Genomic DNA, 22,561 nt, shown 5'->3' on the forward strand with positions numbered 1-22,561 from the left:
TTCATCCACCATAGTTCACAAGTCACGTCTGGTTTGCTGGCAGCGTATGTGTCAAAGCATAGAGAGAAATTGGATATGGGATCTTTTGCCGGAGTATCCCGTATTGGTGTATCAAAATATCATGATCAGCACAGATAAAGACGAATACAAGAAGGAGGTATTAGTACTATATTAACATAGATTGCCGTAGACTACTAAATGCACATGATCCCTGCCAACACCCACACCGACAAACGGACAGTCACGAAAGATACACTCTTATAGAAACACCAAGCAACAAACGAATTGTGATCAAAACCCATCCCATCTTTCAAAATTCCCAGCATCCAAACCAAACATATCCAACATCCTCCCCACACTCTGCGTAACAATATCATCCACGCTCTCAGGCATCGTATAGAACGCAGGCATGGGCGGAAAGATCACCGCTCCATAACGGGTTAGGTCCAACATATTTTCCAAATGGATGCCACTGAGCGGCGTCTCCCTCACAACCAATACAAGCTTCCTCCTCTCCTTCAGCGTTACATCGGCCGCTCTGCAGATCAAGTCATCGGCGAATCCTGTCCGCACGGCGCTCAACGTCCTCATACTGCACGGCACGATGATCATCCCGTCTGCCTGAAACGAGCCACTCGATATAGCTGCGGCGGCGTCATTCACTGGGTAGCATCGCGTAGCAAGTGCGCGCACGTCGTTCGCTGTATACTTGGTTTCGTATTTGATTGTCTCGACCGCCCAGCGGCTGATGACTAGGTGCGTTTCGACGTTCATTTCTCGTAGGCGCTCAAGGAGGCGAATGCCCAGAATCGCCCCCGTTGCTCCTGTCATTGCGACGATGATTCGTATTGGCCTGGTTGGCTGGCTTGGTTGGGTTTGAAGACGTGTGGATTGTGGGTTTGTTTCTGTCATTGCCATGGCTGGTGCTTTTGTGTCCCATTTACGGGAGAAGTGAGATATGCGTAGATTAGGGAAACGATTTGTTAAGTAGAGAAGGCCCCCTACAAGGACGATGATGACACTGCCAATCCAGCCCATCTTGTACTGCACTTTAGTTTTCTGAGGTTGGGGTCTGGGATGGCCTGCAGGGTCGGCCTTATACTCTATACCTATGCGGGTATACTCTAGGACAGGCGAACAGAACTAGCCTATAGCTATCTTTCTTGTGGGTTCCAGGTTAAGCATTGGGAAATCTGCTCAACATTTTGATAATTATTTACCCATATTGTTGCCGTGATATCCAGAGCCTATCCAGGCGAGAACAAGAATTGGAGAAAGGGCGTGGTCAAGCCCACGCCAAATGACGACAGTTAATATTCTTGCAGCAGATTATACAGCTATACCATAGCTATTATGCATCAGCTGCTCGGCTGCGGGGCCGATCAATAGCAAAATTGGGGTGGACGGGGTCGTCTCAGGATCTCCAATTTGGGGTAATTCGGTTGATTGTTCCGACTGCACGTTGACGTTGAGTTATGCAGGAAGTATAGTGTCATGTATGTCATAGCTCACGAGACAAGGGGTATTATTATTTAAGTAGAATGGAATTACTATGTAAAGTTTAGATGCTTTCAGCTTGTTATGAATACAGAGATCGGTCCTTGTCTAAATTTGTTATATAGTCTTATCGTTGATTCCGTATCTACGGTTTCCAAGCAAAATGGACCACACTGCTGCCGCGAAAGACTTCCGCCGTTTCATTCAGGAGCTGGAAGATGAAGGGGAGCTCTTGACAATCACCAAAGAAGTCGACCCCAACCTGGAGCTCGCAGCCATCGTGCGAAAAGTGTGTGAAACTGGAGAGCGAGCCCCGTTGTTCACAAACCCTAAAGGGCGTAAGGACGACGGATTGTTTCGCGTCCTCGGGGCCTCCATAGGGTACAGTAAGCGTCCTGGAATGCAGCTTTGTCGGTTGGATAAGTCGCTTGGGCTTCCATCATCTGCTACTGGCCACAAGATCGTCCAGAAGATCAATGAGGCCAAGTCAAAGCCTCCAATCCCATGTCGGAAACTCGAGTCGGGCCCCGTCAAAGACCATATTATTCATGGTGACGATATAGATCTGACACAGTTGCCTGTCCCACTCTTGCATGAGCATGATGGAGGCAAATTCATCGAAACAATGGGCATGCATGTGGTCCAGAGCCCTGATGGAAAATGGACTAATTGGTCCATCAGTAGGGGCATGGTTCACGGCAAGCGTGAGCTGGTTGGACTGGTGATACCTAGACAGGACATTGGGACAATATGGAATCTTTGGAAGGAGAAAGGCGAAGACATGCCATGGGCTTTATGTTTCGGAGTGCCACCTGCAGCTATCATGGTTGGCGGCATGCCCATTCCCAAGTGGACCAACGAGCCGGAATTCATCGGTGCCTTGACCGACGCTCCAGTTGACATTGTTAAGTGTGAAACAAACGATCTCTGGGTGCCGGCCAATGCAGAGATTGTCCTTGAAGGCGTGGTTTCGATTAGTGAAACTGCTCCAGAAGGCCCCATGGTCGAATATAATGGCATGGTTTTCCCCGGACACAAAACTCAGTGCCCTATTTTCAAGGTCAACACCATTACATACCGTCACGATCCGATTCTTCCAATATGCGTCGCAGGCCGAGCTCCAGACGAAAATTCCACCATCTGGTGTACAATGCAGGCTGCGGAGGTCCTCAACATTTGTCAGAAGGCCGGCCTCCCAATCAATATGGTTTGGTGTCCGTTTGAATCACATTGCTTGTGGTTTGTTCTTCAGGTGAATCACTCGAAATTAGTGGAAATGCGCACGAATATGGAGGAATTCTGCCGCAAATTAGGGCATGTCGTATTCGGTTCCAAGCCAGGATGGTTTATCCCGAAGATCTTCTTGGTAAATGACTACATTGATCCAACCAATCTCCCAGATGTCATCTGGGCTGAAGCAACACGTTGTGAACCTGGCAGGCATGAGTTCATTTTCACCGAATATTCTAACATCCCCCTCATACCCTATGTCACACACGGCTTGCCATCCAAGTCCGGAAAGAATGGGAAAGTTGTCAAATGCTGTATGCTGCCCAGTGAATTTACAGAAAAAACGCTGCCATGGAAAGAAGGGTCTTTCCAGGGTGCCTACCCGGAGGATGTTAAGCGAAAGGTGCTTGATAACTGGACAGCGTATGGATTCCAGCCTCTCTAGCTGACACGGTGCTACTATTTCCCTTGTTAGTCAAATTCTCGTCTGTCATAATAGCAAGTGTCAGGAACATACCATCACATCAACGTTTCGCCTAAACTCCAATCCATAACATCCCAGTAAACAAACCAAAAATGCATATTGTAATGTAGAAAGAGAAAAGATATATATATATATATCATAGCAAATCACCGCCAAGCGCCTATACCAGGGAACCCACCGCGCCCTACGCTAGAACTTGCCGCCTGGATAGCCTTCTTCTTCCCTAGAGAGCCCTCTTGACTCCGCACACCAGCAACAATCTTATCAATATTCGTTTCGACGACAACGCCACCGACAATCATCTCACTCAGCACCGCATGCATCGTTTCATAACCGAAAATGAGATCCAGCTCGCACACATTCTCGAATATACGGTCCAGCGCTTCGACAAAGACTTGAATCAGATCAATAAGTGCAAGCGGGGACTCAGTAGATGTTGAGATCATAATGAAAGAAAGAGTCGCATATGTCCGGTAGGTCACCTGTGTCGGGGCATCGGATGGGCCCTCTGCGCCGGAGCTAGCACCCCGAGAGAGCAATGAAGGCAGAGGCAGGAAGTTGCAAGCGCTTGGTGGGCGCTGAGCGACTAGAGCATATGTCTCTTGTATAAGCGATTGCTTCGTTTGCGTATCCTATGTCCAAAGTCATCTTTTATTAGCTAGTTTGCCTAGTAAAAGGCGTGGATGATTAACCGACTTACAATCTGGGTGTAGAACTTGCTCAGTCGCGGCTGTCCATTATTATTGAAGACGAGAACCGCGTTGATCATTTTGACGTTCTATGAGATAGTGTTTCTGTATTCAAATATGCAGAGGGATAATAGGATACCGAAACCCGAAACTGCCGGCGAAAATGAAGTTGTGATATCAGTTGCAGCTGCTTCGTATTGTAAGCTCTCTTATCGGCCTGAATCCGCGGGGCGGCATGTCGGCATGTCGGCAGAAATACCTTTCCGAGAACTCCCCAGTGCTCGGAAGACTTTCTTATCTTGGATTTTATCTGGAGAAGCTCTCGGAGCGCAAACATGACGCTGTTTCTTTACTGATCTATATCTTGACACTCCACGTATCGCTCTCACATAGTACCAGGATTGGTGAATTCACCATGAAGCACACAGTATACAAATGTACAGCTTGCTCGCGTCCACGACTTCCATTCCCTCTCCGACGAGCACTTTCAACCGCCATCACCCCGAATCCTCCGTCGAACCCGAACAAAGTTTCGCTCCATGACTTAACTCCTGCAAATATCTCCTACTACTGGGATACTCGAGTACCAAATGAAACTGATTTAACCTACGCCGACAAATTCTTCGCACCCTCTCGCCACTCCCCGATCAAAATATGGTCCGCTAGCAAATTCCGTACCACTCCTATGTCATCAGTAGAGCCTGAAGTTGCCTTCCTTGGTCGCTCGAATGTCGGAAAGAGCTCGTTATTGAACGCAATCATGGGCAAAGAGATATGTTGGACGTCTTCAAAACCAGGGAGAACGAGAGAGATGAATGCGTTCGGTATCGGAGGTACGAAAGGCGGAGAGTCGAAAATCGTTCTGCTTGATATGCCGGGGTATGGAAAGGCGAGTAGGACGGAATGGGGTGTTGAGATTATGAAGTATCTTCAGGGACGGAGGCAGTAAGTGCATCCCCGGTTGTATTCGGGGATATTCGATCCAGTCAAGCTGACCCGCAAACCCACGATCCCAGACTCCGACGGGTTTTCCTCCTTATAGATAGCTTACATGGTCTTAAGAAGACAGACGAGGACATCCTCATGCTTTTCCGGAAATATGCCATTCCGCACCAGGTCATCATGTCAAAAGTGGATAAAATTTTGGCCAAGAAGAAGAGCCAGGTCAAGAGCGGAGCATCAGCGGCAAAAGTCGCTACATTACAGAACTTGTTGCAAAGTTACAGACCAATACTTCAACCCGATGGTCGGTTGGAAGGGCCTGGTGCCCTAGGTGAGATCCTGACATGCAGTGCAGAGACGCCCATCGGCCACGGCAAGTCGTTAGGAATTAGCGCAATCCGCTGGGCTATCTTGTCGGCTGCTGGATTTGATGGGAATCTGAAAGCGCAACCCGTACCCACCGGGTCGCAAGTTGCTAACATCTCTACCGCCGCATCTTGAAATGTGATTCAAGAGCACCACTGTTCTGGAAGAGGAGTCAGTTAAACTGCGGAGCTGACTTGGGTGTAATATCTAATTACAGGTGAATCAAACAGCGGGGCATTTGCTAAACCTTGCAAGCAGTGCTTACTCCTTAGTAACAGCTTTGGGGGTTGTAGGCTCCCGTCCGTCAACATCGCAATTTACGGCGGATTCCTCCCAGCTAAACTTTCTCACCGAAGTTATGTGTCTTATGAAGCCACCATCGAATATAGAATATGCCTGCATTTTCAGCCTAGGTGGCACTATTGAGCTGGCATGGTTGTTGAATAACCATTTGTCCTGGGGAACATGAGATGGGTCGAATCTCATGACGGTGAAGGTTTGGTTCTTCGGAACCTAGAGATCCAAGCATATATACCTATGCTTATTCATCGTTAATGATTGCACTGTTTCAATTGACGAGGTAGATGTAGACTTGAGATCCAGACTGCTAGCATTTAGAGCTATTTAATAATATCACCGAAACATTGCTCTCATTTCGTTGCTAATGGGACGCGATAAGAGAAAATTGTCAACAGTATGTATTCTATAAGAACCGATTGTCAGGGCATACAGGAAAATCTGCTAACAGCTTCGGAAAAGCTGATGCGCTTGTCTTTGGTAATCAAATTTAGAGTGAAATATAGCAGTGGCACGAAACATGCGTAAAGGGGAGGAGGTCATAGTAAGAGATAATGTAGTAAGAGTCGGATAAATAATCATTTTGGATACCAAAACGCCTGTTCATCATAACAGCATATCAAAAGTATGCCAACCGCGCTATGCAAAGTGTAATGAAGAGAACAACTCCTTGATATTGGGTATCATTAATGTTTCATGCCTCAAATTCCAGAAAAGAAAGAAAACACCGTTGGTGATGATATTAATCAACGCAGGGCCATGCGTGGTATACAGGGCCCTACCAAGCGGTGAAACGAGAGCGAACTCCGGCTGCTGCGATAGTATCAGGCATCAGACAGATCATAGTCTTCGTCGACATCGCTGACTTCCTGGCCCCAGCGGTCAACAACTATACGTCTGCCAAGCTGATCTTCTGGTACCCCGTCGCGAGAAGCACCAAAGTCGAGAACCTGGACGAGAATCAAGTCAGCAAAGGGGAAAGCAAAAATCTAATCAACTGAACCTACCTCGATATAAGTCAAACTATCACGCTGCACCGCAGCCACACATTTCCGGTCATTGAATTTGACCTGCCATACCCCGCTAAGGTCGGTGAGAAGATCTCGCACGCACTCTCCAGTCCGTACATCCCACATTTTTAATGTCCTATCAGATCCTGAGATAACCTTCTGGCCATCATGCTGAAAACATGTGATCGCACCTGTATGAGCGCTCAGCATATTTTTACATTGACCAGTTTCTGGATCCCAAATTCTCAGAGTCGAATCTGCGGCTGCTGAGACCAGTCGATCACACTTCAGGTCAAGCAGCCCAACCAGGGAAGAGTGGCCTTCAAGGTTGTACAAGATAGATCCGGTTTCGAGGGACCACACTTTCACCATGTTATCCATGGAGCCACTAATACAGCGGTTTCTTTTGTGGTCTAGCACCACGCTGTATACTTTCAAGGAATGGCCTTGGAGTCGGTGAAGAGCTTCTCCGGTGGAAATCTTCCAGACTCTCACCGTGCAGTCATAACTTCCGCTAACTAGGGTATCACCGTGCGCAGCGATCGTACGAACGGAGTGCTGATGCCCTGTAAGAGCGCGGACAAAGTAAGGGCAGTCAGTATCGTCGACATGTGGTCCGGTTTGGTAGTAGACAGGATCACCCGGTTTGGGAAGCTTCCAAATTCTAAGGTTTGAGTCTCGTGAGCCAGTGATGATCAAGGGCTCCTTTGGCATCATCTCAGGGGTGCCGTCAGCCCTTTTCCCTACTTCTACCGGTAGAACAATTTGTAAACATCGTACTGTGGACGTATGACCGTGAAAAATCTGAGTGCACCTCGCCCTTTCAATATCCCAGACTCTCACTGATCTATCGGTCGAGCCAGAAACCAGAGTATTACCGTAGTACTCGAGAGCCCAAACACCACCCTCATGTCCCTCAAGCGTCGCCCTCAGAGCCCCAGTCCTAGTGTCGTAAACATTGATGTTGGTATCGTCACTACCAGTCAAAACCTTATCCGCATCAAACTGAAGACAAGTGACAACATGACGGTCATGAGCGCGAAAAGCGATGTGGCGTGGCTTCACATTGGGCCTCATCCAACCATTATGAATCGAGTGATGTCGCTGATAGAGAGATTTGTAAAGATGCAGCCCTCGCAGGGACGGTAAGCCAATATCTGGATATGGAACAGCTGCAGCTGCAGCGTTCGCGGCAGCATAGGGCCCTTCTGCCGCAGTGACTGACTTTCTCCAATCAGAGGATTCGGAATTATCGGTCCCGCTGGATGATATTTTTCGTTTTGCAAGCTTACGGCTTGAGACACGTGTGCATGCTTTTCTCTTCGGGCGGCGATGCGCAGACGAAGGCCTATCACTAGGTCCTGGTAGCGGTTGCATAGAAGGAGAACCGGACTCGGGATCAGGTTTGATTACAGGAGATGACACACTTAGGTCCTTCTCGTAATCTTCGACCCCGTTCGGAAACTGCCAACCCCACCCTTCCCTGATCGCACGCTCCAGCTCTCCTTCTGGGAGAACATATCCCTCTCTATCGAAAAGTTCCTTCCAACTCTTTTCATCGGAATTGATAATGTGCCTCCATTTCTTAGAAACTTGCGCAGCACGGCACATGGTCTGGGCATCAAAGTATTTCACAATATTTAAGGTGAGTTCAAGCGGCAAAAGAGCCAGGAAATCGCATTTTAAGGCCGGATTAACGACATCAGCAACGAAATGCAAAGTTGGCTTCGGACACCGCCTCAGCAACTGGTACATGAGGTAGGTCTTCAGCCCTTCGGGAACCGAGTCAAAGAAGTCTAAAACACTGGGGATATCCATTAACGATGTCGGCCGTGGTGTATCAGAACCCGTGGGTAAAATGTTGGGCCTGGAACGGTGCGGCGCAGTGTTCCTAGGGTCCTCGGCACGTAGAGAGCTCACAATGCGATGATCGTTGTTGTCAAAGCTAGAATCTGTATCAGCTTCGGGGTCCTCAGCCGAATCAAAGGAAGAGTCGACATTCATTGCATTCATCGCAGCCACGGGAGACAAGCTAGGGCTTGGTAGGCACATGTCTTGAACAGTCACGCCACCAATAGCTGTGAATTGTGATGTCGACTCCAGAGAACTTTGTTGGGGAGCTTCCTGAGACGTTTCATATCCAGTATCTTGGCTCGTTGAAGTTCCCGTTTCATCTTCTGGTCCGCCGTCTGTCTCTAGTTCTTGCGGAATGGTTAGCCTGCCTGGATCACCCTCTGGACGAGCCAAGCGCCTGCTCCTTTCAGGAACAACAGTCGATTCAGGTTGGTCTTTTCTGGTACTGGGAGCTCTGGAGCCCTCCTGGGATTCGACTCCGGAAGACAGAGGTGAGCGTAGCAACGTTTCCCTGCGAGAGGCATTCGCACTGTGAATTCTCCTCCTAGGTAGTACACTTTCGCCAGCACTATAATTGTTGCTTTCCGTTTCAGGCGTCGCCAAACCAGCCACCACAGGATGCGTTGGTGTAGAGCCATGTGAACGGGTCGAGCGAATCGAATGTTCTGATGGAACTCTGGCAGGATACGGTCGCAAAGAACCCTGTCGAGATTCTGAGACTGCTAACGCACGACGTTGCTTGGAGCTCGACTGCTGACTGGACGGTTGACTAGGCGCTTTAGGGGGAGCAAATCGACGGGGAAGTTGAGTATCACCAGAACAAATTGAAGTCACAGATCGAACTAGACCGTTGGACGCTCTCAACGCATCATCCTTTTCCCTCAACTACAAGTAGCGCATTAGTAAAGACCAAATGATGGGCAGGATAGCCAAACCGGGCCACAACTGGGCAAGGAACGTACCTCATTGACAGCGCTTGCAGTATCATCTGGTTCATTGAACACGACGGAATGACCCCCGATCTCAAATTTAATATTTCTTAGCGACGAAGGAGTGGGAGATGATGCTAGAGGATACAATTTAGGGTCAAGTTCTCGCGTTGCGCGGGGTGGCTTTATAAATAACGGAGGGAAAGTCGTAGTCGTAGTAGTCGTAGTAGTCACAACGGTGGTTCGGGTAGCAGGGGCAAATGAAAATTGACCAACAGAGCCGGTATTTGGCACATTATCATGTCCACTGTTATTGTCCTGATCGTCCATATTGTATGTCCAGCGCGATTATATCGAAGATCCAGTGAACTGTCTAGCTGAGGTGTACGGAAGACGCGTCTCCTTGTGCTGATAAGGACTCGACTTCGGCGACGTCGGCGGTTATAGGGACATCAAGAGTTACTGTCGTTATATTTGTATTCGTACTCAACAACAACAAAACATAAAGAGTGAGATGCTATCAAAAAAGCCGGCGATGCTCAACAGGGAAACGATCCGGTATATCGAGGGCGGTCAGCACGATACATACACGCCTATAAGAACCATCTGAATGCCGAAGAGGGTAAAAACGGTGATTAAAACACGGCCATAAGGACGGCGTGTCGTACTTGACTAAGAAAAGGGAATAGAGGAAATAGAGAAAAGTGGGTGAAGGAAAAAAAAGACAGCCGTGGCGTGCTCTGCTGACAAGGAGGTGGCGGCGGAGGGAGAGGTGGAGGTGGTTGGTCGTGCCTCCTCCGGTGGTCAGGCTTAGTTTTTCAGTGTATTAGATCCCGTTAGTTACCCAAGGGAGACACTAGGGCGGATTAGCCCGATTGGGCGGACTCCCGAGGCTCTCTCCCCCGCAGGGACTTGTCAAAGCACAATAGATCGGTATTAATCAGAAATTCTTCTAATAATAATACAAACAAATAATCACAACGAATTAACCCATGAGCCTTCGGATACGTCAGACAAAACACGAACAGAGTATCAATCATATTTTATGTATAGGACCCCCAATTAAAAGCGCATTTCTACCCCCGAAATATTTTTCCGGCACTACTTGAGACGGTGCTCTGGGGTATGGAACCGAGAAAAATATATATCACCAGAAGGCTTTGAAGATAGCCATAAATAGAGCATGGACATTACCCAAAGATCTACCTACTCTACTAGTATGCTAAATCGCTACTACTAATAGTGATATACCATATTCACGAGGGACGGGTTAACCTTGAGGGTTACAAAAGGCTGTACACGTACTCATGGGTACATGTCTCTTTTCGCTTAGTAAAGTTCAAGATGAGTGATTTACTTGGTTGAAAATACTTATCATCGCTTACTTGCCCTCTGGCCCTGAATATTTTATTTAGTTTCCTTTCCCTTCCCTCTTCTTTTCCTTTTCTTTTTGTCTTTCCACACAGCTCTTCCAATCAGCAGCCTCTAAATCCAGGCGACTCTAACTGGAACCTCATAACCTGTGTAGGTCTTCGGGGAGGGGCCACTATACGTGAAATACTCCGAAAATTTCAATACGGTGCAGAGGTCAGACTTATCAAAAGCCTCCGACTGACTTCTCCGATGCAAAAGCGACAGTGGATGAAGCAAAGAATGGCAATAATAGTGGACCCAAAAGTAACGAAGGCCCACTTATTTTTCCTTACGAAAACCAGGGGTAATCAAAACGACTCAGGGATGCAATGCAAGGTAAGAGGGTTAAGCAATAGATAATACTAGGGATAAGCATTGAACGAGGCTCAGGTTGTCGTCCATAGAACTAACTTTCGAGCCTTACTTACTCCGTACTGGAGTTGATACTATAGTATCTTGAGTTCATGGGAATACTTTTCCTGAAAAAGATACGCTATACCATTTCCGATAACGATTGACATTGACAAGCTGAAGCACCTGGCAGCCCAGTACACTGAATAGAATAGTAGATGCCAAACCTTTGCTGTACCTAGAGTATGTACTTAGTTTGGATTCTACTCTTATCCCAAAGAATACTAGAACATTGTCACAGATCTGTAGAAGAATTTACTGGCAAGAACAGTGACTGCAGAGCAGTGTCTTGTAATATATCCATTATCCACAGAATCTTGCGGGGAAGAGAGTTACGTACTTACTCCGTACAATATTCTATATGAGGGAGAACTAATCTGGAGTACCATGGAAATTTGCCAGTTTGCTGTTTCAGCCGGAGTTTTGTTTCCAAAGGTAAAGACGTACCGTACTTTGTTCCTCGGTCGCGTATACCAGCCAGCAATCCTCCTAAGTATCGCCCTGCAAGAGTCTTCTTCAAGTCGTCAATGCACCCACTAGTCCCCGATAACCGTCCGCTTCTATATTTAGCCTCCATAGTAAGCTTCTCGGAGTCTTCTAGTACCAGTGGAGCTGCCTCTTACCCCAGGACAGTTGGAATAGGTCGAATACCTTCACTGAGGTGTTCTCAATCCTCGGTGGGGACTACTGAAAAACCCCTCTTTCTGGTGAGAACCAAGACCAAAAACGGAATTTGTGGTACAAATGTATGGTTCGCATACCAAAGTCACGGGATCTGATGGGCTTCAACACTTCTATATTTCAACTTCACCTTTTTGAGCCACGAACATCTGTTCTCTCCATCGGCTTGAACTGGTTGCATAAAGGAACTCAAGTCTGGAGAATGAATCCATTAAATCAATAGGACAAAGTAATTTATAGCTCCAAATCAAAGGCAATCCCTGCATTACGGTGGGGAAAACGAAGCCGAAACAGCTCATGACAGGAAACAACCCGAGCCTCCCGTGACCTTAACCTGTATTCACCTCATGTCATCAACTTGACTCTGGATTTATGATAGACAGTCTGCTAGCCGAGTACGCATTTTAACTAATCATCTTGCAACAATCACCGCTCCTTGGCCCTAGCTTTATTCTTTTCTAAGCGTGATTGTCTATCATGGCTCGTATCAAGTTTACTGTGCCTGCATCGGCTGTTCAGGTACACTCCGCCCGAGTTCTTCACGATCAGAAGAGCACGACTTCTACCCGGAAGAAGACACAGACTGAAGTTGTAACTTCGACCAAGTCGGCCGTATCTAAGGACATATCTCTGAAACAGCAACAAAGCTTAGAGATGGTACAAATTATGCTTCATGTATCGGTATGTGTTTTCAAGTCAAATTATCTTGGTTATTTGCTTACAAGAGCAATGAATAGTTTGGGACATTGTTTTATCTTCGGTGCGTGTCGCTGGCCGTGTTCCCTAATCGAACTGCCATTCTCATGTATGCGTCATAGGGAATTCTTACCACTTCCCTGCTTCGATGATCGAGATCTGAAAGAGGCTCAACGAGAACGCAGATATTCATACCAAGAATTTCTCGACTCTAAACCACGTCATGATAATAACGCAGGTGACCAGGATATCGCATTCGGTAATGGAAAGCGAGGCCAGCCACTCAAGGTGATGATACGCGGTACCGATCCCAAGGCAGACATGATACTTGATGTTCTGGTACGATCTGTGGATCACTCTTGCCTCTCCCCTCTTTATCCCATTACTCAGTCCTTCTGCCTTTCAGTAGGTGTTTTCATTAACTGATGTAGGAGAACGGCATCTTCGACGCTTTGCGCAAGAATATCCTTGAAGCCATCCAATTGACTATCCTTGTCGACAAAGATGCGCCGCAAAATGTTCTAGAGTCATATACATTTTCTTTCAAATATGCGGGAGGATCAGAAAATGTGGACAGTTGCCTAGAAAGCTTGTCGATAGACCCTGTGGGTTACGTGGCTGACATGAGATCGGCACAATCAGCCAGGGTAGGGCTGGAAACAATAGTCAGGCGTTTGATAACACTCAGCACCTTTCTACCTACACTGCCTAGTACAGTAAACCTCCGAGAATCACAGAAATGATGACCTAACTTGGTATAGATAAACGCAACCTGGGAGTCAACTTGTTCTACACGGAAGACTGCCCTTCTGATTATGAGCCTCCGGGCTTTACTACGGCAAACAACGACACCATAAAGTATCCGCTTAATGAGAACTGGAGAAAGGAGACTCAGTCGTGTGGGACGATGAACAGTGGATGGCATACGTGAGAATATCCCGTACTTGCCAAATTACTCTTACCTAACGAGAGCAGTGTTGGACTTAGGGTAACATCTCTCAAATGGACAGGGCCAGACCCTGAGGGATCGGAAGCACTACCAACGGTACCTTCACAGATCGAATACACAGATGAGGTTTCAAGGGCAGATGATATTGGTTTTGTCGATGAGCCGAGTGATTTGTGCCATATAGAAGCAGGAAATGGCGCTGACTCAGGTGATCATCTGGTTTTGGACCGGTCATTAACGTACCGTGACAATAGTAGCTTTCAAGAAGCAACTCAAGATATTGCTGATAGGCGAAAGCTACAGAATATGATGCAAGTGGGTGCTCCTGCATCTTGCTAACCGTAACCTCGTTTATAATACGAAAGCTGATCGACGCAGACCCAGGGATCTACTTACTCTGATAGTGACCTCATACCAACCCAGCCAATCAGCACTAATGTTGCAATCGAGGATAATTGTAATTCTACACCACAATTGGACTCAAAGTGGTCTCTTCCAGAGGCGCGGGTTGCAAAAATTGGAGAACACCTATGTTTGCAAAAACCGACATTCGACCTACCTCATTCTGAGAGCCAATCTCAGGGCCTGGTCAGGTGTCAGTGTGGGTGGAACGGGGAAGAAGCAGATATGGTACGTTTATGGGGGCGTTGAAGAAGCTGTTGCTAACGTTGCCAGTTAAAATGTGCCTTCTGTCGCACGCGTCAGCACTTCCTGTGCTATGGGTTCGAAGGCCCGAATGACCCAAAAGTTCCTGACGTTCATGCTTGTTACAAGTGCTTACTAGGGCCAAGCGATACTCAGTTACTCCAAGAAATGAACAGCCTTGTGCTCCTGAGAAGAGCCCTAAGAGTCATTCTAGATGAGGGATTTCCAAATAAGATCTCAGAATTTACACAAAAGCTCCGTAAGATGACCCAGAAAACTGTGCTGAGACCAAACTAACTGTGAACAGACTGCAACGGACAAACCATTATCCAAATAACCGATATTTTGAAGAAGAAGGGGTTCATTCAACCCACACCCGGCTATAAACTCAAGGGATTTGCCCGACGGGGGTTGCCAAAGTATAGTGTCCCACAAACAGAGAATGTACGTCAAAGTTTAAAGAAGGAAATATTCCACCCTATGGTGAAAATAAAACATTTTGTAAGTTGCATACTTGTCTTAAAGAGGTAGCAAAGGATACTGATGATCATCATAGTACGTCCTGAAGAATCCGAATTGTCCGGATAGCCTAGATCCAACTTCGACCAGTCAAGAGCTTGGCCCCATCAATGTACCTACTGTTCAAGCTGGGAACGTGCCATTCGAGGGGCTCAGGTCGAGAGGTCATGAGAGACAAAATTCCGGCGGAGGCCTGCAGGGTCTGCCTCAAAAGAGTCAGGATCACAAGAGAAAGTCGTTACCGGACAGTGATAAAATTGAGAGCTATGAATCCGATGACCTTGATAAGAACGACCGGGCTGCAGAGGAGCAACTGCATAACAGCTTTCTAACTAATGAGAGCATGAACTCAAAGGCCAGGGGATCAAGCCAGCGAACATCAAGTAGTCAGGAACCTCGACGTAGCGGCAGGAAAAGGCGTAAGATAAGCAACTACTCCAAGCTTATCGATGTTGGGGCCGAGACGAGCGATCATGAGAGCATCTAGACCGAGAGGATGTTTCTGAAAGCACAAAGTGACCATCTTGGCATTACGCCGTCTTCCAACAATTGGAAAGATAGGGCGCTGGTGCCGGACCAAAAAAGTAACGAAAAAAAAAAGGGTACTCAGGGGCTTGCGGCATAGCAAGCACTTGAACAAGGCGTCAGAGGGAAGGGAGGCAAATGCGTTTTTACTGAGAATTACCTTCATGAAGGCTGTTCTTAAAAGGCTGAGGTTTGGCCGCCTCGGCAAAAGCAATCTGCATCTGATGGGTTGTTCTGGAGGTTGTCCAGGGAAGACTTCAGACAACCCAAAAGGCTGATACCTAGTTTGTAATCTACTTTTGAGGGTGGGCTATTAAAAACCTGGGTTCTATAATTGAGTAACTTGTATCAGTTAGGTCGCATATTCGCATACACGATGTGCTTAAACCGGAAAACAATGGGTAGTGCTCCAACAGAAACGAAGTGCCACTGGAATATATTCGGCAACACTGAAGATCTTTTAACATCACGGTAATGTCTCTAGGACCTCGGATACATTCATGTGTCATTGGCGTAGGATCATCCTGTAGGGCAGATATGCTTTCTCGGACGTTTGATGACATTCGGTTATGTGTCATTAAGCCGGAGGGAAGACGATCAGATACGTTGAGAGGTTGAGATCTTTATCAACTGCAAGGCACACTTGGATGGGCCCGGATCAGCGATTACCCCTTGCAGCGCAATCGTGCATGGGGGCGAATCAAAAGCTAAGAACGGGGTATTCTGATGGGGAACTCGTCAGATTTGGAATCATAATGAGGGGCATGAGAAGGCCTGAGCTCAGCTGATCCACGCCTGTACTCCGCCGCTGTACAGATATTGTGGGCTGTAATTGACCGATTGTTGCTATGTTTGGAGTACTCTAAAGTGGACGGGTGGGATCCAAGCCACCCTCTGTGCGCTTGATTAGGTCCTTGTCGATTATACTCTGTATTGTAAGGGATGTGGCATACTTATAGATCAAAAAGAAGAAAAATTTGACGTTGAAACACAAATCATCCACTGGTGGTGGTAGCGACCGGCAGTTACGAGCGGCTCTTTCCAAGTCCATTATTGCGACTGCTTGAAGCTTTCATTACATTGGAATCAGACCGTGGTTGGACACGGAATAGTGGCACTTTTATTTTTGGCGAAGGAGCAATTTGACACTGCCGAGTTGAGTGATCGCCTGTCAGCGTCTGGTTGGTAGCGAGCAACTCCTTTTTGTGGCTTCGTCTCAGTTCACTCCCCGCGTGGGGAATTGGCCGCCCGGCAGTCCGACGGTCGAAGGTGCCATAGACAAAGGTGTTTTTGCTTTGGTTCCTGAGCCCCTATTGTCGACTCTACTACCAAGTGTTTACGCGAAACACTAGTAATTTGTCATTCTTAGTTGATCCCCTATTTTCGTTCTGCGGAGAACCCAACTGATCCCAGCAAGCCGGATAGAGAGAGGTATCGGTGTCTTGGCAGATCGGCACTACACATGATAGACCATAGGACAGACCCTTGATGCACGTAATCAGGGCAAAATGCGAACAGTTACTAGTTCTGCGCCTTATGATCTCACTAACGAAAGCCCCCCGGACATTCTGCAAGATCTGCGAAAGACGCTCGGCGACCGTCCGCTTGAGCAGCGCATTTGACACTAGTACGGGCGACCTGTACATTCCCTGAGTTTTATAGTATGTACATACATACACTCTGGTGGCTGCAGCGGATGAAGTAGGGGTTAAAGTTTGCAAGTTCCATAGCTTGGATGCTCGACGCCTGTAAGATGGTCTTCAATGCCGAAGAGCATCTCTGTGGAGTAGGGAGCTTTAGACCATTATGCAATTGCCAGCCTGAAACCACTAGTAACTAGGCAGGTTCGTGACAGCACATCTTTGCCTCTCAGGGGAAAGTGAGGCCTAATGTTCATTCCATTCTGCCATGGAAATAATTAAATGGACTTGACGACTATTGACGACGATCCCAGCATCTTTTGGGCAACATTGGATCGGCCTTTCAAGGTTGGGTTTGAAGCACATGCATGTCAAGCACCAAAACCCGATCATTAGACTAAATCCCCTATTAGAGTCGTGCGAGCATCGGCGGGGAATAGATGGTTCGGACGACAAACCGCCTTGTTCCCCATTAGTGTAGGGCGACGTATCCGATATACTCCGCGGAACGGTGATCACTGTTGGAAACCTTTGTTCGTCTGAGATGGGACTATTGAATGGGGGGCACTGGTGACTCCACCGATATGACGGCTAAGAATGGCATTGGCGCGCGGGATAGTGATCAACATTGGTTGTACTCATCGGGGAGGATAGAAAGACGGCAGAGGGTCGTGGCGCGGCTTGAGGAAAGTTAAAGGGTATTTCCAGAGTTCTTCACTCTAGTACGTAGTTCGGGATCGAGCCCATGGATCGAGTGGTTGTCAGAACGGGTGGAGAATCGATAGTGCTCCTGGGTAACCCCTTAAAGGGGTCTTGACTCTTATGGGTGGAAATCATGGCTTCAGCGCCCTACCGTGCAAAACCATACACAATCTATTGCTTTGTTATACCACGGAAGGTTATTGGGAATAATGAGACCAAAAACAATACCATTGAAACTATTTAATGTTATTTCAATGGAGACCGCAACCTTTGCTTAATCATAGCCAAGGATTATTGGGATTGTCGGCGGACAGCCGCGTGGGAGCTGCACGTGCCCGCCTCGTGTATGCCGCGGAAGATTGATTTGAATTTTACTGCGTCGACGTCGACGGTAGTAATTCTCCTAGAAGGATTTCGATTCTAAGAAGAAGAACGGAAAAGAACCGCTACGAGCCAACCCTTTTTAAGGAACGTCCTAATGATGCCTGTTGTGTTGATTGACCTTGCGTGTGTACCCAAACCAAGAAGAACCTACCATGGTACTGTCCATATAGATACGCATAACATGGGAAACATCTCGAGGTACCTTAATATTCTATTCAGAATGAGAGACTGCCCCTCGAAAACCATTGGTCGTGGTACACACGTCACTGGAGGGATAATTGACCACGACTTTACTCCGTACTAGTTTTTCTTTTACGTGAGTGGTGGTATGATTGAATGGTGGTCGCCTACTAAGTACTAGTAAGTACTCCGTAGTGTACGTAGTGTACTCTCTCGGTTTCTGGCCGGTCCACCGCGCTAACCCAGAACCACTCTCGACTGAGTACAATCGATGGAACCATGGGTGGTGCCTGTCGATAATTACTGATATTGTCAGAAGCTAAAGCAAGAACTATCGAGTTGTGTACTCCGTACTATGGACGCCGAATTTAAGTTGGCCACCCCCGTTTGTTGTTTGATGGAGCTTATTCCGTGGCGATTTCTCTCTCTTCTTATTCGGGCTTTATCGGTATCGCCCTCAATGCTCCACCAACAAATGTGTAGTCCCATCTGAGAGCACGCACTCGATGGCGTAGAGGATACGTGGATCTCCCTGTTTCGGGTTCTCCATAATAAATCGCGCGTAACTGAGTTGTTGGTCCATGCGTGCTTTTTTAGATTGCCTGGGGGCTTTTTTTTTTTTTTTTATCATTTTCTTTTTTTTTTCCTTTTTTAATTTTTTTGGCTACTTTTCCCATCTCAGCCCCTTAAAGCTAAGATTAATTTAATTGTACTCAGCGTTCTAAATCCTTTCCCACCCCGTCTCCAGCTGTCCAAATGTAATCACAACTATAGTGCCTAATAAATATCCTAGGCTCGCTCGCGCGGACTCTTAGTCTCCGATCAATTCCTTGTTTATTTGCTGTGATTTTACATCATTAAAAGGACGCCCGTGACCCGCTCCCGTCAACAATATTTGACGCTTTTCTTCCTAATTCTTGCCCAGGCCAACACTCTCCCCACCTTTTAGAACCCCTGTTCGCTGCTCCCTTCACACCAGGGACCTCAATTTCTCCAAACTGGATTTTGTATGCTGTCGACGGAGTAGTGGCGGTTGAGAAATGAAAAGTTGCTCGTGATCGAACCGACAGCTTCTCACCGACTCACTGTGGGGAAGGACACTATTTTGGGGTTGACAAGTGCGAAACAAAAGCCCAATCCAGGACCAAGGGTAAATAAATAAAAAAAGAAAGATAAATCAAAAGCATATCTATACCCACGTCAGCCGGCACCTGAGACGCATTGGGTTACACAAAACCTCGTCCTCCTTCGGTGCAGCATTAGAACTTCTTGTTCGACAATCGCCGCCAGTGACATTCGCAATTACTGATACAACCGGTTTGAGCAAGGCGAAAATTTCAGAACGGAAGTTCAGGTGATCAAAGCTTCTAAGATGCCCCAACAGACCATGACGATACCAATGCGGACATCGAGTGTAAACGCGGTGTCGAACGGGATGCATATGTCAAATGCTAGCCATGAAGATTTGAGACGCGAATCAGCGTCAAAAGCTCAAAAGATATTGGGTACGACTGAAATCCCTATGCCTCAGGATCAATCCCGGCGAGAAGACAGAAGATCGCGAGGAAATAGCTTCATGAGAGCCCCGGATATCAAGTCGAAGAAAAGCGGCGGTTTTGCTGCGTTTCCTACTCCTACACCCGAAGCAACTTTACCACCACCACATCTCCGTGTTCGAGCATCGTCCCCGCTGCTTGGGCAGGAGTATCGATCACAAGATGCTATGCCACCGCCTATTCCTACGCACTCTAAAAGGGTTCAGCAATCCGGCTCCTCATCTACACTGTTTTCCTATTTCAATTCTCGCAATTCAACTATGGACTCCAATCTAAGTCGCAAGACGACAAAAGATTCTATACCGACTGAAGAAAAGAGTTCTCGAGCGCAGAACAGTATCGAGCCACGCTATGGTTTGAAACAACCGAAGGGCCCTATGAAGGAGTCGAAACGGAAAATGCGCCCACCCAGAATAGATCTCTCTCTCCTATTCCCAAAGCCACGAGTGGATGCTGCCCCCCTTCTGTCGCCGCAACGATTGGTGAACTCGCCGTCTGCAATATCAATGACCTCTGAGCATCCCGCAGTCAAAGCGAAGAATTTTGACAACCCTGAAACTACAAAGAGAACCACGAAAACTACTCCTTCGGGCCACGAAACCAAGGGCCATCAAGCTACTGACGTCGCCAGCGAGTCTTCACCGACATACGAGTCAGGTAACACAAACTGGCTTGATCCTTCACTTGAAAGAACAGTGCGCACCAGTGAGATGGATATGGCTTTGAAACGGTACAGCCAATTCCAGAAAGCTCCTCAGCCTAGTGAAATGACCCGGTCTAGTCAGTTGCATTTACGACCACGGGATCGTGAACAACCACAAGCAAGTGATACCAAGTCTACAGGGAGTTCTTTGCGAAAAGTTCCATCCAATAGCTCCGCTGGGGGATGGAGCAGGGAACTATACTTGTCACCCAAATCTTTCTCCCGCCCACACAACAGTCGTGTTTCTAACTCGTCGAGCGCACGGCACGCTGACCCACGCGAAAACCCCTCTGCCTACAAGAGTTCAATGTCGAAGAAGAGCAGTAAAAGTACTCTGAAAAATGTGGACCTCAACAAATCGAGTGTGCTTTGTCTTTCATCATCAGAAGATGAAGACGAGGAGGAGGAGGAAGCGCCAGCCAAACATGATAAAAACATAAGAGACAGCGTAACTACCTACGGTGAATTCGATGCTGAGATATGTACAGCTTCTGCGGCACAAACCACGAAAGGAACACTGAGACGAGTTGAGAGACCTTACTCTATGTCAGCTAGTAGCCATGGGTCTCAGTCTGTCCGGCGACAACAGCAAACTATCTTACGAAACCCATCAATGTCGTCTGCGGGAAGATCAACCCTTGAAACGAGGAGTCACCGCTCGAGTGGCGTACCCACGATATCAGAACCAGATTTCCTCAATACCGACCCTATGGCTAATCAAGTACGAAAACCATCTCAGAGGGCACGTCTCCAGCAGAGCCAGCAGAACCGCAGAAGCCGAGTTATAGCCGTGACAAGGCAAGAAGAGCACCTACTAGAAGCAATGAGACAACGGAAAGGCAAAATAACCCCTAGTCTTTTCCATGAAGCCCGTTACCAAGATAGTAGCGAGCCTGATAGAAATTCTATGCTCTCGGTGCCTTCGCGGGACTCATTCTACGGGTCCGACATCTCCTTCCTTCGACTCAGCCCTGGACTACCTCCTAGTATGCTACGGAAAGATCAAGGTGCAAACCATTTTGATAAAGACGGCTCCATTTCTCAGGGCACGGCTTCTGATGCAGAACAGAAAACCACTAACTCGAGCGCGTCTCCTCGAGTTAGCTTGATCTATTCGGAAAGTCTTCCCTCGCCAGCAACAAGTGGGGCTTCCCCATTGACACCGACTCTTCCTATACATCGCTTTTCTCCGCTCCCATCACAAAAGCCGCCCCCACGCAATCCCCCTCCGTCTATCCCATCAGTTCAACGGCGACATTCGAGGCGACGCACGGATAGTAGCGAGGCCATCGTTCTAGGCGACTCCGAGGAACGGAAGCCCGAACCAGACGATTTCCCGATTTGGGCATTGGGATGGGGAGGTAACGATAATGTCAATCTGACGGCAGTACACTGAAAGTCCAACTGTATCCAGTCACCTTTCACAACACTCAGGTCTTTAATACCGCCATGAACAAATCACTCATCCGCTATTATATCTCGAGGTCTTATCATTGATTGATACACCTGAAACACACGTCTCACCCTTTCTCCTACTTATACCATACACTCTTTATCTCTGTCACTATCTCACTCTTTGATCCTTTTTTATCTTGGTTGATTACCTACCATTCGCTGATCTATACGTTTCCCTTGTTCTTTTTTACATACCACACGATGACCGGCTAGACGATGCCATTTTCTTATATAATGTATTTACTGCTCACCACGTCCGTATGCACAGGAGGAAGGAATAAGAATAGACTAATCCAGCTTTCTAAGTCCATATAAAACCTGTCCAATGAATGTAAATATGGTTCATGTTTTTATCTTTATTATCGCATGTTTTATTTCCGGTTCCGTAGGCCTAAGCGTAGTAAATAGTGGATTACTACAGTGTGTGCAGTATACTCGGCGAGGGATCAGCTATTTCCGGGATTTGGTTAGGATATATCCCTTACATTTTCCTCTCCTGGCCTCCAGATCAGGCTCCTTAGTCGAGAGGCACAATAGCTATGACCCACTCAAGCATTTGAAAGCATACTTTGCTTATGGTTTTAGGCTCAGCCACTCTATGCCTCCAAGCTAGTCACAAGCCAAAAAGCTCTCACACGATAGGGTTCTACTTGCGATAGCTCTTGCATGTCTGCCGATCTCGGAATGCAATAGAGTCAAACCGTGGAGTTTGTATTTGAAACGAAGCTCATATAGAGGGGTTACTCGTATATGCAAGGGAATAAGTGTTTGCGGTTTCCTGGAACAAAAAGTACAATGGTCGCG

At 47.3% G+C, this 22,561-nt stretch overlaps 7 protein-coding genes across 7 annotated transcripts; 4 read left to right on the plus strand and 3 right to left on the minus strand.

Moving 5' to 3' along the window:
* Positions 1–200: 200 nt before the first annotated feature.
* Positions 201–1,290, minus strand: BDV27DRAFT_121860 (UbiX family flavin prenyltransferase). The gene has a single exon (XM_032065476.1). It carries the CDS (start codon positions 1,036–1,038, stop codon positions 292–294), a length of 747 nt encoding a protein of 248 aa, XP_031931797.1. The 5' UTR covers positions 1,039–1,290; the 3' UTR covers positions 201–291.
* A 370-nt stretch (positions 1,291–1,660) lies between these two features.
* BDV27DRAFT_153727 (UbiD family decarboxylase) lies at positions 1,661–3,172 on the plus strand (the record flags this gene model as incomplete). The annotated part of the gene is made up of 1 exon (XM_032071847.1): positions 1,661–3,172. One exon carries the CDS (start codon positions 1,661–1,663, stop codon positions 3,170–3,172), a length of 1,512 nt encoding a protein of 503 aa, XP_031931798.1.
* A 121-nt stretch (positions 3,173–3,293) lies between these two features.
* BDV27DRAFT_33172 (putative AP-3 adaptor complex subunit sigma) lies at positions 3,294–4,092 on the minus strand. Its single transcript, XM_032076354.1, has 2 exons — positions 3,912–4,092; positions 3,294–3,843 (listed from the first exon to the last, which is right to left on the minus strand). Exons 1-2 carry the CDS (start codon positions 3,978–3,980, stop codon positions 3,358–3,360), a joined length of 555 nt encoding a protein of 184 aa, XP_031931799.1. The 5' UTR covers positions 3,981–4,092; the 3' UTR covers positions 3,294–3,357.
* A 137-nt stretch (positions 4,093–4,229) lies between these two features.
* On the plus strand, positions 4,230–5,406 carry BDV27DRAFT_33188 (translation initiation/elongation factor MRX8). Its single transcript, XM_032076356.1, has 2 exons — positions 4,230–4,845; positions 4,917–5,406. Exons 1-2 carry the CDS (start codon positions 4,316–4,318, stop codon positions 5,341–5,343), a joined length of 957 nt encoding a protein of 318 aa, XP_031931800.1. The 5' UTR covers positions 4,230–4,315; the 3' UTR covers positions 5,344–5,406.
* Positions 5,407–5,793: 387 nt separating this feature from the next.
* Positions 5,794–9,723, minus strand: BDV27DRAFT_33179 (F-box/WD repeat-containing protein). The gene is made up of 3 exons (XM_032076355.1): positions 9,332–9,723; positions 6,513–9,254; positions 5,794–6,455 (listed from the first exon to the last, which is right to left on the minus strand). The coding sequence occupies exons 1-3, from the start codon at positions 9,626–9,628 to the stop codon at positions 6,330–6,332; spliced, it is 3,165 nt and encodes a 1,054-aa protein (XP_031931801.1). The 5' UTR covers positions 9,629–9,723; the 3' UTR covers positions 5,794–6,329.
* A 2,368-nt stretch (positions 9,724–12,091) lies between these two features.
* On the plus strand, positions 12,092–15,265 carry BDV27DRAFT_33203 (putative meiosis specific protein Hop1). The gene is made up of 10 exons (XM_032076357.1): positions 12,092–12,484; positions 12,541–12,563; positions 12,622–12,838; positions 12,931–13,210; positions 13,261–13,426; positions 13,475–13,763; positions 13,827–14,078; positions 14,124–14,352; positions 14,401–14,594; positions 14,650–15,265. The coding sequence occupies exons 1-10, from the start codon at positions 12,281–12,283 to the stop codon at positions 15,097–15,099; spliced, it is 2,304 nt and encodes a 767-aa protein (XP_031931802.1). The 5' UTR covers positions 12,092–12,280; the 3' UTR covers positions 15,100–15,265.
* A 3,515-nt stretch (positions 15,266–18,780) lies between these two features.
* Positions 18,781–22,037, plus strand: BDV27DRAFT_121871 (uncharacterized protein). The gene has a single exon (XM_032065478.1). It carries the CDS (start codon positions 19,416–19,418, stop codon positions 21,696–21,698), a length of 2,283 nt encoding a protein of 760 aa, XP_031931803.1. The 5' UTR covers positions 18,781–19,415; the 3' UTR covers positions 21,699–22,037.
* Positions 22,038–22,561: the final 524 nt, after the last annotated feature.

Source organism: Aspergillus caelatus, assembly GCF_009193585.1.
Source record: "Aspergillus caelatus strain CBS 763.97 unplaced genomic scaffold BDV27scaffold_19, whole genome shotgun sequence".
NCBI lineage: Eukaryota > Fungi > Ascomycota > Eurotiomycetes > Eurotiales > Aspergillaceae > Aspergillus > Aspergillus caelatus.